Source organism: Fulmarus glacialis, unplaced genomic scaffold (genome assembly GCF_000690835.1).
Source record: "Fulmarus glacialis isolate BGI_N327 unplaced genomic scaffold, ASM69083v1 scaffold13468, whole genome shotgun sequence".
Lineage (NCBI taxonomy): Eukaryota > Metazoa > Chordata > Aves > Procellariiformes > Procellariidae > Fulmarus > Fulmarus glacialis.
In genome coordinates this window covers 809-16,607 of record NW_009227652.1, presented here as the reverse complement: position 1 = coordinate 16,607, position 15,799 = coordinate 809, and the positions used below count along the sequence as shown (strand labels likewise).

General features: G+C 52.7%; 1 protein-coding gene across 1 annotated transcript; it reads right to left on the bottom strand.

Moving 5' to 3' along the window:
- Window positions 1-1,733: 1,733 nt before the first annotated feature.
- On the bottom strand, window positions 1,734-10,572 carry RNF115 (ring finger protein 115; the record flags this gene model as incomplete). Its single annotated transcript, XM_009583224.1, has 9 exons — window positions 1,734-1,865; window positions 2,020-2,135; window positions 3,462-3,555; window positions 5,377-5,449; window positions 5,632-5,703; window positions 6,231-6,442; window positions 9,136-9,187; window positions 10,320-10,378; window positions 10,561-10,572. Coding segments are annotated over 9 exons (822 nt in total), but the record flags the coding sequence as incomplete, so codon positions are not given.
- Window positions 10,573-15,799: the final 5,227 nt, after the last annotated feature.

The following is a 15,799-nucleotide window of genomic DNA, read 5'->3' as shown; positions in this document are numbered from 1 at the left end:
TGGCCCCCCCCCAAAACTCACCCTGTGTGCAGAGAAACCTCCTCCTCACCCAGCGCACGGGTCTCCTTCCCCCGAAACGAGGGGGGGACGGGGGCACTGTGTCCCAGCAGGGAGGTGGGTGTCGGGGTCCTGCACCATCAGACCCCCCCGCAGCTGCGGTGCGAGAAGGGACGACGCCGACGCCTCAAAACCCCGTCCCCACTGTGGGTCCCCCCTCCCCAGCCCACGTTAGGGCTCAACTGCTGCCCTCCAGCGCTGGGATAAGAATTTTTCTCCCCAGAAAAGCCCTTTACAGCCAACCCACGGGGTTATTTCCATCCCTCTTAGTCCTCCAAGAGCCCCCCGAGCTCTTCAGCCACCTCTTCCAGCCCCCGCAATCTTTCTCCACATCTGGTCTTCTTTATAAAGGCCTTTATTTGACTTAATAGCAAACAAAACACTAGTTTAAATCGAGTGTACGTAGTACACTGTTTACAGCAATGAAGCGGCAACATGTTTAGACGCGACCTACCTCTCCCTCCCGCCCGCTGCCAGGCCGAGCCGGGGGTTTAACATTGCCACGTGGTGGTTTAGTGGGTGCCCTAAGCACAGAGGTTATTTGGACGATAAAAACAAGAAGTCAAACATGGATGAAATGTTACAGAAGTGGAAAAAAAACCAAAACAAAACCAACAGAAACAAAAAAAAAAAAAAGTCCGCAAAAATAAAGAGATTCTCTTAAAGTTATCGGACTAAGGGAGAATTAAGATTGTGTGTTAAACACTGAGGAATCGGCCGTTAAAATGGCTACGCACAGTTAGGTCTGTTTTCCTAAAGGATGCCTTTAATGTGGTCCATATGATACAAGCCAGCTAAGGATCCTAAACGACTCACTGTGGGTGGGGGACAGGTTTGGACAGACCTGGGGACACAGGCACGTGGAGAAGGGCCAGAAAAAAATACCCCAAACAAACAAACAAAAAAAAGTCCACGACAAGACAGAAAAATCCTGCTTGGTGCATTCCTGTTCCCAGAACCGGGGGGCTCCTGCGCGTCCCGAGCACACTCCTCTCCGCCAGCACGCCTCGCTACGAGCTCCAGAGACCCTTCGATGCCTCCATCTTCACTTCTGCCTCTCCCTGCAGAAAACCTAGAACACTATTTTATAGACACCGTCACTTGAATTCAAGAGAAGAGGGGAAAAAGAAAAAAAAACCCTCCTGGATTTGATTCCACCCACCCGGTTGGAGGGGGAGGGAAAGGGGTCAGAGGAGAGAAGTCAAAAACCTTCTCCCTTCCGTCCCCTCCTTTCCAAGGAGCACCGCAACGGGGACGCTTTCCCACCTTTGCCACCCCTTTGCCGGAGGGGGGGACGCAGAGGAGGCTGTATGAGATCTCTGGGGACCCAGGCGGGGTCTCCCCAAACCTCCCTGCGCCGCTCACCCCCCCTTCGGATGGGCCACGTTCGAAGTAAAGGTTTCACAAGTATAAAATCAAGTCAAATCACTCAAAACACTCTGAATTTAGGACTAAAGAGGCGATTCCAATGGAGACGCGATTCGCTCGGAGATGCTAGTTTAAAGTTTCAGGAAAAAGACAGCACTCATTGCAGTAATACCACAGGGTGGGTTCCCTCCCCTACCCTATATTTCCTGCTACTCTTTTTTTTTGTTTTGTTTTGTCTGAATTATAATACAATGTACATCTGTAGTAACGATACTCCGGCCAGAGCCCCCCAAGGAAGCCCTCGAGCGTCAGAAAGTCCATCGATCGTGTAGTTGGCTTTCACTGCTAAAGCTGTTACTCGCTGAGGCCTCGGGGTTTTGTGTTTGCCGAGTCGAATCTTCCCCTTTTAAGCTCTTCCTGCACACCGGACACGTGTCGTGCTGCAAGAGAAAGGCGGGGGCGTCAGGGGAATGCCACTCGATGGCCGCTTTACCCGGATGGTTTCATCCCATCAGACATGCAGGGCTTGGCTCGGGGACGGGGCATCTCTCGGAGCCCGAAGAGCCGCGGTCGCCCGCGGGCAGAGGCTCTTACCAGCTCTAACCACGGCACGATGCAGTTGCTGTGGAAGAAGTGATTGCACGGTAACTGCCGAACCTGCTCCGCTACTGTGTAGTCCTCTTTGCAGACAGGACACTCCAAACCCGTATCTGGAAGAGACGCACAGACCAAGGAGGGTGAAGCAGCAGCTTTAGTTCTCCGGGAATATGAACTCCGGGCTTTACGAGCCAGGGTACGTTCGCATACAACCTACGGGGGACGGCCAGCCAGGTAGCAAAGAAATTCCTTATGTTCTCTGCGTACGACTGGCAACGAAAAAAATAAATCAAACTAAGGGTATTTTAGCTGAGTCCTGCCAAAACTTCCTCGCCCGGAATGAGGGCAGTTTTGCAAGGCCGGCAGGGGATGCTTCCATCGCACATCCTCCTCTGCAACAGCCCAGCAGGCTGCTGCGCGCCATCGATCACGAGAGACGGCAAAAACCCGATCCCTCTTCCTCTGCACCAAGCCCGTGACGCGAACGCAGATGTCCCAACCACAAACAGCGGGGAGACGGAGCGCCCGGCCTCTCTCGACTGCCAGGCTGCTCGGCCCGAGCTCTGTCAATTCAAACAGGCGAGACCGAGCATTACAACATGGAAAGTCAGATGCTTCTTGGCTTCCCAGACAAGAAGAAGAGACATGGGTATATAAAAAGCACCAGACAAAAATATCTGTTGTGGAAACGGCTTTTCTAATCAAACAGTTTGTCTTAATGGAGCATTTTAGTTTCCAGTAATAGAGCAGCTCGGAGGGAAAGGGATCCTTTGAGCAGGCTTCGGAGACAGCGTTCTGCAAACAGAGGGAGAAAAGTCCCCGGGATGAGCTAATTGCGAAACCATAAACGTAATGAGAAGCCCATAGGTCTTTGCTGCCAGCTGCACTGCAAGAACCTGTGAGTTTTACATGACATTTCCAGAGCAGTTCAGCAGTAACACGTTCAGAGCCTCATCTACAGCCCTGCTGTGAGCCAATTTGAAAGGGAAGAAAGCAACACGCCAAGGCCAGCTCTAATGAGAGCATAAACAACAGCACAAACAGAAGATTTTGGAAGAAGGTAAAGCCATCAGGGGTTTGGTAGGCCAAAAAGGCAGCGCTTAGGGACTGCGCAAACACTCTGCAGAACGAAGGAGGTCTTTGCTGAGATCCGAGAGTCCCGGGAGAACTGAACACCAGAGATGACAGCAGGAGCAAAGCTCTGGACCTCCTGAGCTGGAAGACATGAGTGTTTCCAGTTTCTCCAGTTTTCCACAGGAGATCCAGTAATTCAGGAGGACGGAACAGCACTGCCTTCCACCCTCCCGCATCAGCCAGGGAAGCACAGGGATACAGCAAAGAGGCTGATCCTCAGCAGAGGGAGTGGGGGAGCTCAGGATGCGTACGTCAAAGCACCAGGAGACGAGCAACATTAGGAAATGGCGACTGATTTCACCTACCAACTTGTTCCTGAGTTACTGTCACTGTCGGGAGAGATGAGATCTTCTCTTTGTCGGCTGGAGGTGGTCCTGTGTTTTCCAACTGCCCCAAGAGCTGTGGAGAAGAAAACACGCTGTGCTCAGGAGTACAGACACGGCTTTGCCGTGCAGAGCACTGCAAACACGGAGCACAGAGCGCGCTACGTCCCAAAAGCAGCCAGCCAGGCACCAGCAGCTCAGCACAGCCTTGTCCCGGGCGACGTCTCTGACCTGGTCCTAAAGCCCCTGAAGTGACAGACATCGCCGGCTTCCCAGACAGACCGTGCCAAGGCCAGAAACATTCCTGTCGCCCAACCCTACGAGCAAACTCGGGCCATTTCATCCTAGCTTAAATATTCAGTGCACAGTTCCCTCCTCTGCAGCAACATTTTCGGTGTTCAAACCTTACTTTCATGCCTCCAATCTTGACAGTCCCACTTCTAACATTGTTGCCCTCCAGACATTTTCTCTTGCATCAACAGCCGGGAGACGGAAGGGCTTGGGTGGGAAGGGAGACATTGCCACGGACATGGGAAAGGGTGCTAAGCTACTCCTGGAGGATTTTGAACCGAAAGGGAGTGGTAAGGATGTTTTGAGAGGAGGAAGAATCTCGTACCGCAGAAACAAGTGAGACTGAGCACCTTCTGCCTCTCCCAAGACTTGACCAGGGTGTTAGGAGGAAAGAGGAGACCTCCCAGGGCTATAAAGAGAAGCTGCTTTAGTCAAGTTCCGCCACCAAACCAAGGAGCCGTACCAAAGCCTCGCTCCGGTGGGTCTGTATCTCCTGCCTGGGGTCTCTGATGTTTAACACGTGTCGGTTAAACATGAGTGACGGTGCTGACAGCACCTCTTTCCCAGCGTTACAGTTTCATGACTCATAGGAATTTTGTATTAAGACCTAGATTCACCCGGCAATCAGCTCAAATGGGTTCAAGCACGGTCAGGGAGAGCAGAGAAGCATTTGTAGGAGCCTCATTTAACTTTGAAGACCATGCTAAGATGCCTGGGATGACACGAAACCCCGGGATGGGCAGGGCTGCTGCTCCAGACCCAGCGGAGGGCCGAGCAGAGCCGCGTATCCAGCCCGAATCTGAACTGCGACACCAATCCCACTGCACTGCGCTTGCCGGGGCTTGCTCTGCTCTGCTGGGTGTGGGGTGGGAGGAGGAAGGTGCTGTCTCCGAGCAGCCATGTGGGCTGCAGACTCATTTTAGGAAGCGGTGAGTAAGGCGGGCGAGACGGGCGTGTGATGCAGGCTGGGAAGCCGGGGGCTACTTATGAATGGCAGCAGATGGCTTTGCCAGGCGCTTTCGGGAGGTGTCAGCACGACAACAGCAGCCAAATTAGCTCTCATTACAGCATCCGTCTGCTCTTCCCATCCCAGTGATGCCAACACCCTGGAAGAGACTGTTTATGGATGGAAGCTGGACACCCTCGATCCTCAAAGGAGCCAGACAATGCTTCCCGGGAATGGGTGCGGACTCGGCTCATCCCTCCACAAACCACAGGGGGAAATGGCTCACAGCTGCAAAGTGCTGCATTTGGTGAGAGATCCGGGGCTGACGCTGGAGATTTTAATCGTTGGCCTCTGCTGAGCCTGTTGGAAGGCACCTGCAAGCCTTGCACCACACGTGAGCTGACAAAGAGGTGAACTAAGATACTGTATTTCCACAGGAATAAGGTCCGACCCCTGCTCCTAGACCCTCTGAAGATGCAGGGCACAAGCAGCCACCAAGCCAGACACCGATGGTCTGTTCCGAGTCCTCAGCCGAAACCCAGGACTCGTCTCCAGCAGTGGGACTGACCAGAGAGCAGCACAAAAATTTACAGGCGCAGATCAATGCCCAGGCCAGCCAGCTTGGGACTTTCTCCACCCGGGCACATACGAGGGTCTTACCTGGGTGACAATAGCATCAAGGCCGCTCTGTCCCCACGCATAGTCCCCAGGATTCGAGTGCAGCATCCCACTCCTGCAGATGGGAGCAGAGAGTCAAGGAAGCCATTTCACTCACCCCAAACCAGCCCTGAGGTTTGCATGATCTGCCCAGAGAAGCCACTGGGGAGACGGAGCTCCCGGGCACCAGACCATGGCTGTTTACTGGCGTGGACAGCCGAGATCAAAGCCATGGTCTAAACCATGCTAGCTACTCACCAGGAAAAAGGGTGTTGTGAGCCAGGAATCGCTGAGTTTGCAAAAAACCCTGCAAAGATCTGCTGTATTATTCTAAAGAGGGAGGAATTGAAAGAGAAAAAAAAAAGAACAAGTTGAGCAAACAAATACACGGAAGCAGCAACAGTTTAGCAAGAATGGGCAGCAAAACACGAAATACTGCTCCGATCGATCGTAGCCATGTTGTTGCAAGACTCACACCTAGGTAAATCCCTCTGCAGAAGGGCGAGCCCTGAGACAGAGGCACGGCACGAAGGAACAAGGGGTGCTAACTCATCAGAGTGTGGGAGGGCTGGGAGAGGGAGAGGAAATGACTGAGTTTCCCAAGCACTGACTCGTTTCCCTGTGGTGAGCGTTGGCACCGTTACAGGCAAAACCCACCTTTCCCACCACACAGCTTCGGTTCCTGCCGAGGGGGACAAAGGGTAGAGCATCTGATGTGAAAACCTGCGTTTTCTGGGGCCAAGGGTCACCTACCGTAAGTGCCAGGATCCCATTTCATCAGGTTTCTCCCCAAGATCTCACATTTTTTCCACTGATGGGGGAAGGAGACACTTCCAGGGCGTAATTCAGGCACTTACCCTTCGATAGCAGGAGACCTGTCAGGGCGCGAGCTGCCCCGGGATCTGTACCTCCGCGTCATGGGCAATCGCGGGGGTCGGCTTGGTCCCCAGAGGTCGGCGTGGGCTTGGTGGCCCCTCTCGTTGTCCCTGCTGTCTTGATCCAGTGAGCTGCTACTCAGAAAGGGTCTGAAGTCAGGAAAGAACATTGTGTGGTCCAAATGGTCCCAAAGCTGGGGGCAGAAAAGGGGAGACACAAACCACACACAGCTCCGTCACTAATCCCGGTGACTCCGCTGCTGACACGGAGGCAGGGAAGTCCACCTCGACAGAAGCAATTGAGCAAATTCATATGGTTACCATGGCTCCCAGAGAAAAGTCTGGCAAAAACGCTTAATTATAGCCCAAACTAATCAGATGTACCACCCGCGGGAAGACCAACATGTCAGCTCTTTCCTGCTACGTACAGATCCCAACAACATATATTTTGTTAAGCCACCCCAGCGCACTGCGAGGGTTGGTCTCTCTCTCCAAGGGCCGGGATCTGAGGAGAGAGAACGCTGGACACCCAGGCCCCACATCCACGGGCTCATTGAGTGCTCTGGGTCCTCACAGCCACAGGTGGCAAATGGATGCGGCCAAAAGAACCGAAGCACGGCCCCCAGAAGGAGGGTTTGTGTCTCTGGTCACGTCCTCCGGTCCAGCATACCCGACCCGGCAGAACAGAGCGGCATGAAATGGCCGATAATGAAAGGTCTTGCACATGTAACGCTGTTTTTTGTGGGGTCCATCCGCACACGTAAAGCCATCTCCTGGCTCTATAGCAGATCTACCTGCTCCTGGTGGTGCAAAAACCCACCTGCTCCTTGACCAAGTCAAACTACCAGCCCGGAGCCTGTCCCAGGGCGAGCAGAGACACAAATCAAGAGCTGCTGGGGGTCACCAATGGATCTCTGCAGAGCTCCTGGCCGCACTCCCCGCTGCGGGCTGCCAGCCTGCAGAGAAACCGGGGGGTGCACGAGAACAGCCAGGAACCCAGAGCAAGGCATCCCCATCCACAGCTCGGAGCCAAGAGCCTCCTCGGCCACCCTCACCTGCAAAACCCATTTGGTTTTATTCCCTCTGCGATTCAGATCACCCATGGATTAAAGGAACAGCTGAGGAGGGCACTGAAGATTTACGATGTGGGTTTATGGAGAAAAAAAAATAAATGTGTAGGACACAACAAAACAAGGAGTGTCAGACAATAAACCCTCCGTGTGCCATGTGGGAGCAAGCTGCTGCTCCCGCTCGATACGCCCGGGCCAGGCTCCGCGCTGCAAAAGTGATATTCGAAGGAGCAGTGCCCTCGGATTTACTGCAGGAATTAAATGCTACAGGGCGTAACACGAGGGCTGTTCTTTTCTTATTCGTACTAGACCCTCATCATGCATTATGACATGATCAGAGCGGCTTAATTTCCATTTCACACCAAATTAGCTCACTTGACAAGTCTCTTACATTGCCCGGTTCAATCCAGTATTGGAGGAAAGGGAGAAGTCAAGTTTATGACCTGTTCTCTGAATTAATACCCCGCAGACAGAGTTTTGCTTGTTCTCCTGCTGGTTATGATCAAGATAGAGCTCTGCTTGCCTGCAGCCACACTGCTGAGAGAAGACTTTCATTTATTATTAATCCTAAAAGCCATTTAAATTTACACAGCGGCTTTCATGCAGAGGCATCCCAAAGCTCTTTGTAAACCGACACGTGGGCTATAAGACGAGATCACTTTATCTCGCTGAAACACGGGCATTTCTGGGATACGGCGCTGGGGAGGAGCAATATAAAGGCAACAGTTTTGTGCAGGAGACAAATGGATCCAGCTGAAGAAAGGGAGGAGAGGCAAACGAGCCGTACGCCGGGAAGCAAACAGAAGGGATCCAGATCCAAAACACAAAGCTGTAGAGGAATTTCAGCTATTTGATGACCCTGTTTCTGGCACTGAACCGAGTGGCTTTGCTGCAGCAGGCGAAAGAGTGCTCAGCAGCAACACAGACCCTCAAATCCAGCCAGGGATAACGCTGGCCGACGAGCTGCGACTCAAGACATCGGGGAGCTCTCCTGGCAGGACCGAGGAACAGTTACAACTCCTCAATAACTGAGCAAACAAATAACCTGATGTCTGAGCAAGGTCTGCTGGCAGAGGAGATGCACAGAAATTTTATTTCCATCTGTTTTACACAGCTCAGCTGAACTCCTGAAGGGAAACAAGAGCCCTGAGGAACGGAGCCTGCGATCAGAGCCTAAAGCCGCCCTTCCTTCCCCAGGGTCTGGAAGAGGAGCTGCCGCCGCAGCCACGAGCCCAGGGTGACTCAGGAGAGGCCACAGCACGAACTCAGGGTGTGTATTCGCAGAGCTCGACTCAGGCTGTCGGCACGTGCCCGGCTGTTTGAGACTTTAGGTAATGGGGTAAGAAAAGACGCTGCCAGCCCTCGCTGCCCAACACCCCCTGCTCCGAGATCCACGCAACTGAATTATGAGACAGGGATTCTGTTACGAGTTCGGACTTTCTAGACAGTTGCAGTTCTGGTAAGACTCAGAGCAGCAATCCGCAGGGAGGAAAGGGCAGTCAGGCAACACCTTCCCCGGCTGGCTGAGCATCACGGACACACGTCCCAGCATCTGCCAGCACCAAGGGCCAGGGTGTCTTTCTAGCATCCTTCTCTTCCTGCCCTGCCCAGTGAGCAAATCTCTGGCAGATCTCAACCCCAGCAATGTCAACACTCTCCTCAAAATTTGCCAAGTTCTTGAAAACTCTTAGGAAGAGCAGCTGTCCTTTTTGCAGGGCGGTAAGCGAAGATGCCTTCACATACTGCACCCGGAGCCAAGATCGAAAACCTCTTCACGGCTACAGTTAAAAAAAAACAAGCAAGACAGCAAAACTCACCTCTGCAAATTGTGTGGATGGGCTGTCGTCTATGCCACTGCCATCTAGAAAACTAAAGAAAAACAGGCGAGTGAGAGCAGGTCACTCCTCCAGAAATCAGCTCCCCTTCCGGGGTTAAATACAGACGGGAGCTCGTGTGAGCAAGACAGTCCCCGTGTGGTCTGAGAGAGAAAGGGATGAGCAAACAGAGCCTGTCTGTGTGAACACAGCGGAATCATTCCTAGGGACAGAAAAGGACTATTAAAATTAAAAGGCTTGTTTATGTGCCACCAGACTATGCACAACCTGACCGTGGGAAAAAAACTGGTTTCGAACTATCCAGACTCCGGAAGAGCCTCCTAAGAGGAGGCATTTGAGATGGAGCATCGTCATTCTGCAAACAGGATCGTGTGCTAAGTGCCCCAGAGGACCCCTCCAGTCTTGCCTTAAGCGACAGATATACACCTATATTTAAGATGAGGACGTAGTGTGACATTAAGTCACCTCCCCGGTGACACCCGGCCCCAGATGCTGTGGCAAGTCTCAGATAGCAAAGGTTCACGTAATCACTGCTGCCCTTTCATCTCGCCTACCCCCAACCCAAATAAAGCAGTTTTCTCAGCAATCACTCAAGACCGAACATAGTTAAGTGCTGAACAGGCATCATTTGGGATCCCGAATTTGCCGGCACCGTGTTCTGCTGGGTGACCAGTGCCCAAGTCGGTGCTCCTAGAGAGAAAAGGTATTTCTTTCTCTCTTGGCTTGAGCTGTGAGATTGGAGAGGTGGTCAGGAGACTGACCTGGGGGCAACAGAGGAAAAAAGAAAGGTACTGTGAGTCACTGAGATTCAAGCTTGCTTCCTAAAAAAATAATGCTTTTTGCTCTAATAGACCGAAGAAACAGGCGTCAAAAACCTGTAAGCGCATTTGTTCACGGGACCTTGAACAGCCTTAATTCACAACTCCCATCTTCTTGGAAGTCTTCCCCAAACCACGCGGTGCTAGCATGAGACCGATGGCCACTCGTATTTCCAGTCTCATCCAGTATTAATTCCAAATTCACACTAATATATAAGCTTTTCTTTCGCATTCCTTATTTTATCCTCGTTGTCCACAGTTTTCAGAGGCTTTACACCAGGTACCTTACAAACCCAGAAGAAACGTAAGCGTGCGGTAAAACAAGCGGTGCATCGATGTGTACGTTACCTGGAGTCATCTGTGACTTCTTCGATAAAGCCAGATTCACATCTTGGGCAAGTGTACTCCTGTAAAGACAGAAGAAACTGATTTTAGCCTCCAAGCACTTGGCTTGCGATTTCAGGAAAGACAAAGCTCAAAAGGTTGTACTCCTGAGCTCCACGTCCCTGTAAAGGCGCTCTGGAAGACCAGCGTTTCGGTTTCATTAAGTGGATTTCAAAGCCTGGCGGTTGCAGCAGATATTACTAACCTCAATTGACAACTGCGGAACAGAAAAACACCTTTATCAAGATCACGCAAGGTTAGTGGCTGACCGAAGAAAAAGAAATTAAAAAAAACCAACACACCTACAGCCTCAAGCCTGTCCAGATAATGACATTTAAGAAAAGAGCCATTTACAAGCCTGCTGCAAAGCACCAGGACAAGGCCAGCTCCCAGCCCCGGTGACGGAAAGCAAGTCACTTCAATTAAACCGGTGTCAGAAAGCTGACGAGCTGCTGGTAACACAGCTCCGACGGGGAGCTGGATTTGCTGCCGCTCGCACCGCGGGGAAGTCGGCTCTCGCAGGGAACTTACAGAGATGCTCTGCAATTATCAGAGACAGAGCATAAATATTTTTTACTTTTTTCCCCCCCCTTTCTCCCCAAGCCATTTTCATAAACGGGGACTCCATGCATAAGCCAGGCTCACCAGCTCTTCATCACCGATACCACCTCTGCTCGCTGCTCTGTCCTCCCACCGGGCACACCATTCCTTTACCCGGTGAACGATTGGGGCTGCAGAGAAGGGAACACACAGCCCCAGGGCTGCTTTCCCTGGCACATCACCTGGATAAAAAGCAGCTCCTCCCAAGGCCACAAAATCCCAATCCAAAAGGCTCAAACGTGCACCTTTCCCACTGCCGGCTCCCTCCAAGCCTGCCCTGCCAGCCCAGTAGCAAGGTGCTGGTCACCAGTAAAGCAAGACGGAGGTGGATGGGCTTGCTCTGCAGCTGCAAAGCTTTTAAGGATGGGAGAGAGGGAACTGGATAATCCAGAAGCTTCCCTGCTCTGGAATATGCTGCTAGGGCCATTAAAGCAGGATCCGCTGCAAGGGGAGGATAATAAGAAGCCAGGCTGGGGCAGCTGGACAGACAGACGTGCACAGCCAGAGCATGGATATGGAGAAGAGGCACCTCTGGGTCCACCTTGCAGCAGTCCCCTGAAGTCAGGGCCCTACGGGCACCCCCCCATCACCTCCCTATCCATAAGGAGGAGAAAAAACCTCCCGTGGCTCCTCTGAACTCCTCAGCCCACGCTCCTCCGGTGCTACAGAAGTGCGAGTTCTGTGTAAAGGGTGGGGAGAAGCCGCTCTCCAGCCTCCCCACCTCCAGCCCTCCTGAAAACCAGCCAAAGGAGAAAAACTCAGATCTCCCCCTGCACTTCCTCGCCCCCCTCGGCGTTACCGAGCAGGGACACCCCTGCCCAGGGACAAACAGGGACACAGGGAATATCACTAGCAGGGAAAGGGAAGAGAGGTTCCGTCCTCCCAACTACATCGGCGCAGCAAGCCCCGTCTGCCAGCTATTTACCCACCAGAAGAAACAAAAGGACTGCTGCCCAAAAGGAGAGCATCCTTGCCAGCCTTCACCTGAGATAAGGGCACATCCAGCTGCACGACCACGCGCCGATCCTGGGTTCGGCACCGGGGAGCGGAAGAGCTGCTCGCAGGGAACCGCGGAGGCAGCCGGAGCCTTTAGGATCAGTTGGAAAAGATTTCTTTAGAGGAGAAAAATTTTCTACTTTCATAGTGAGAGCCCTCGTTTTGTCCCAGAGCTGTGGATCTGCTTAAATTTAGGACAAAACATTGCCAAAAATCAAAAAGCACCCTCAGATCCTCCCTCCCCAGCCCGTCCTGCTGCAGCGCTCCCAAAACCCACGGGAGTGATTTTCCAACCCATGATTTGTGGGATCTCTGTCCAAAAATAAAGCCTCCTGATAAGAGTCTTGCTTTCTTTACTCACACTTCCCAGACCACAGATTAAAAACCCTGCCAGCGTCCTGTGAACCACAGCCTGGTGTCAAATCCTGCTACCTAGACCTGGAGCGGGACAAGGAAGAGGAAAGGAAAGACACGACACTCAAGCCAGCGGCACACCAGTTGCTCCACACAGCCCAGCTCCTCCCGTGAACTCCCAATGCCCCGCCGAGCTCGAGGACCGATCGAATTCCCAGCGCAGCGTTACCGGAGCTGGGCGCAGGTGAGACGTCTGCCAGCCCTGTAACACAACGCCTTTGCGGAGGCAGCTCCAAATTCACCCACGTCTTTTTTTGCTTTCGTGAAACGCAAGCTTCGTCTTCCCGTCCCCTCTCACCGTACAGCTCTGTGTCATTTTCCCACTGAATCTGTGTTTCCCTGGGAATGGCACACAAGCCCTCTAGACACCTCAATTAATCTCATTTTGCTTTTTTCCCCTCCCGAAGCAAAGCATTAGCTGGCAATATTTACCGGGTGCTGTGCTTACACAGGGGCACCTCGCTTGCCAGCTGGAGCGGCTTCAGAGATGCAGAAGGGTGCGGCGGGGGGCTGCCCGCAGCGGCTTCGCTCCCAAAACGTTCGTGACACCCCAGCCTGCGACGGGAGAGGCTGAGCACAGGTTTTCACAAAGGCCCATTTAGGCAGCCGAACATGTGGTATATTTTCAAAAGAGCTGCGGCCTTGAGGATAATGGGAACTGATGGGTCATGAGCTCTTCGAAAGGAGGAGGAAAAAAAAAAAAAAAAAAAATCTGTCTGGGGCTTTCGGCTTTGCATCCGTGAATTGCAAGGCTAACGAGAATAGACGCGTACGTTTGAAAGAGGAATGTGCGTTGCTCGGTTCTGCATAGGAGAAATTGCGGGGCTAGATGCCACCACGGAGAGCAAGTCGGGCTGCGTGGCTGGGAAGGCGGGGGGTCCGGCGCAGACCCACCTCTCAACAAAAATTACAATGCAGGGGAAAAAGGGAGCTGCTGGGAAAGGCTCTGCAAAATGCGGAGTATTCACAGGCGTCCCTCTTCAGGGACGTGGGGTCTGAACTGCAAATTAGGAGCGAGGAGCAGTGAATGCCTGGCATTACTTAAAAGTAATGAATATGTACCGAATCAAAAGCTAGGCACTAAAATACTGAGCTCAAAGAGCTCATTTCATACTATACCACCTCATTTCATACTATACCACCAGGCTTCAGAGCGATACCGAACCAGAAGGACGTTCTTCGCTGCCTAAAAATCCTTCACTTAATTCATTTCCAGCATTTTCCCTGTCAAAACGACCACGTTAGAAAGATTTTTTTTTTTTTTTCCCTCTAAACTTAGCAGCAGGCCGTGCCATCGGGGACGCTGCTGCGCTTCCCAGGGCTGCAGGTCTGATGCATTTCTGGAAGCTTTTGAGTGTTTCTTTTTATGTTATAAGCTGTATGGAAATTACCAGCATCTTGCCCAGAAGCTTGAATGTATAGTCAGAGCATGAAGAGAGATAAAAACGGCATTTGGGATAAATAGCAACGGGGGGGCGGAGGGAGAAGGGAAACCAGAACAGACGACGGGAGGTGGGTGGGATACTGCAGAGCCATGGCATGCACGGAGCGGCACGAGCCCTTCGTCTTCCCTCCCTGCTTTCTGCGAGAGGTTTAGGGATGCATCGGGCAGCCCCGGTATCTGCCGGAGCCTCCTGCCTCCACCGAAAGAGCTTGATGGGTGCACCGCGTCCCGAGAACCGTGACCGTTTCGGTGAGCGCAGGGACCTCATTCCCCAATCCAGCCATAGTGCAAAGAAAAAGAGACTTTCCAGGGAGGAATAACAGCATCCTATCGCTCCAACTCCCCTTCAGCCTGGTGGTCTGGGTCTCCCAGAAGGAAAATAAAAGGAAATCCCACCGGGAGCCCGACGCGCCCTGCTCACAGGAGACAGGCGCTCGCTAGCTACCTAGAGGAAAGCAGCCAGCTGATTTCCTAAGCAGCCAGAACTGGGTGGCACATACACATCTAGCCTAAGCACGTCTGTCAGCAGCAATGTTGCTAGACTTGATCCTACATCGGGGCAGAAAGGATGGACTAGAAGGTTTTTCGCCTCTGGTTTGTGGGTCCATACGCCCAGGCGGTCCTCAAGCACCCCTTCACCCCCAAAACAGAGGGAAAGATGCAAATGCAATTCCAATTAAGAAGCAAGCAAAAGTGTGTGGCAGCAAACCGGTCTAAGTTTTGAGGTCCCCGCAGAAAACTGAATTTAAAGGCTACAAAGCACCAGGAAAAGCGATGGGCAGGTTGCTTTGGTCCATCTACAGTGCCCTTTGGGTTCTCGGGCTGAGCAGGCACGTGGCCGGGCGCTGGCAGAGGCACCGATCACGCCTTTGCCCTGTTCATCGTCCCACCTGGACGCACAGCAAGCCAGGAACCACCAACTCCCCCGTCAGCGTCACATCCCGCTCAGGGGACACTACGGCACCCAGACGCCCAGCGCCCTGTGCCGTACTGATGAGGCCATCGTTGCACGGCACATCCCTTCCACAGTCCAGCCTGTCCTGCCGGCTCAGCCCTCCGTCGCGGCACTTTCAGCACCATCAGCATCTTTCCAGCTGAGGCACCAAACCCGAGCTGCTCCCAGCCACCACAGCCGAGGGCCCGCAGGTAACAAGGTTAGTTTGTCACCCTCAACTGCAAGGTAGGACTCAAACTGTCTCCTTCTTGTGTTTTCCTGGCACTTGGCAACTTGGAAGCAAGCTCCCTGATCAGCAAGGCATGGACTCCGACGAAGGAGAGAGAATTAGGCAAGCTGAGAGGTTTTCCCGACTCTTGCTCCATCCAGCAGCTGCGCAGGCTTCTACTTTGGTCACTTGTCCTCCCCTCGACGGTCACGAGCCCGTCCCACAGCTCTAACCCTGGACGCAACTTAACTACCTTCCCCTCTTCACCCAGCAGCTACGGGCAGGATAACTCAGCTCCACCACCCCGGGCTTGGGTTGACTCATTTGTCTTTGCTGAATTAAATATCCCTCCTGTAATCCCCACAGCTGCAATGATATTTACTCTTCATCTTTAAGTACTGGGCAACATCACTCTGCACTGTCCAAACCGGCTTCACCCAAAGGGCAGCTGCTCCTTGCATTAAATAAACTGTATGGTTTATATTTGACATGGGTAGAAAGAGAGAAACTCAGAGAACTGACCCTAATTCAACACTTTAGAGCCACACGATCGAGTTGCAGCTCACAGAACGGCTGAGCCTCACACACCTTAACCTCAGTTAAGAAAAAGACGGCTCTGACATTCTCAAGTGAAGAAGCAGCAGCAAAACAACCTCCATGGCATCTTTTCCACCGTCTGGAGCACTCATAAGCTCCTGAGATCTGCTGTTCGGCTCTCCCATCGCACTGGCACACGAGCCAGGACCGTGTCTCTTACCCTTGGAGCTCAACAGCTTCTCCCCAGGTCCCCGCTCCTCGAGGCAGCTTATCACCTCGACATGTACCTT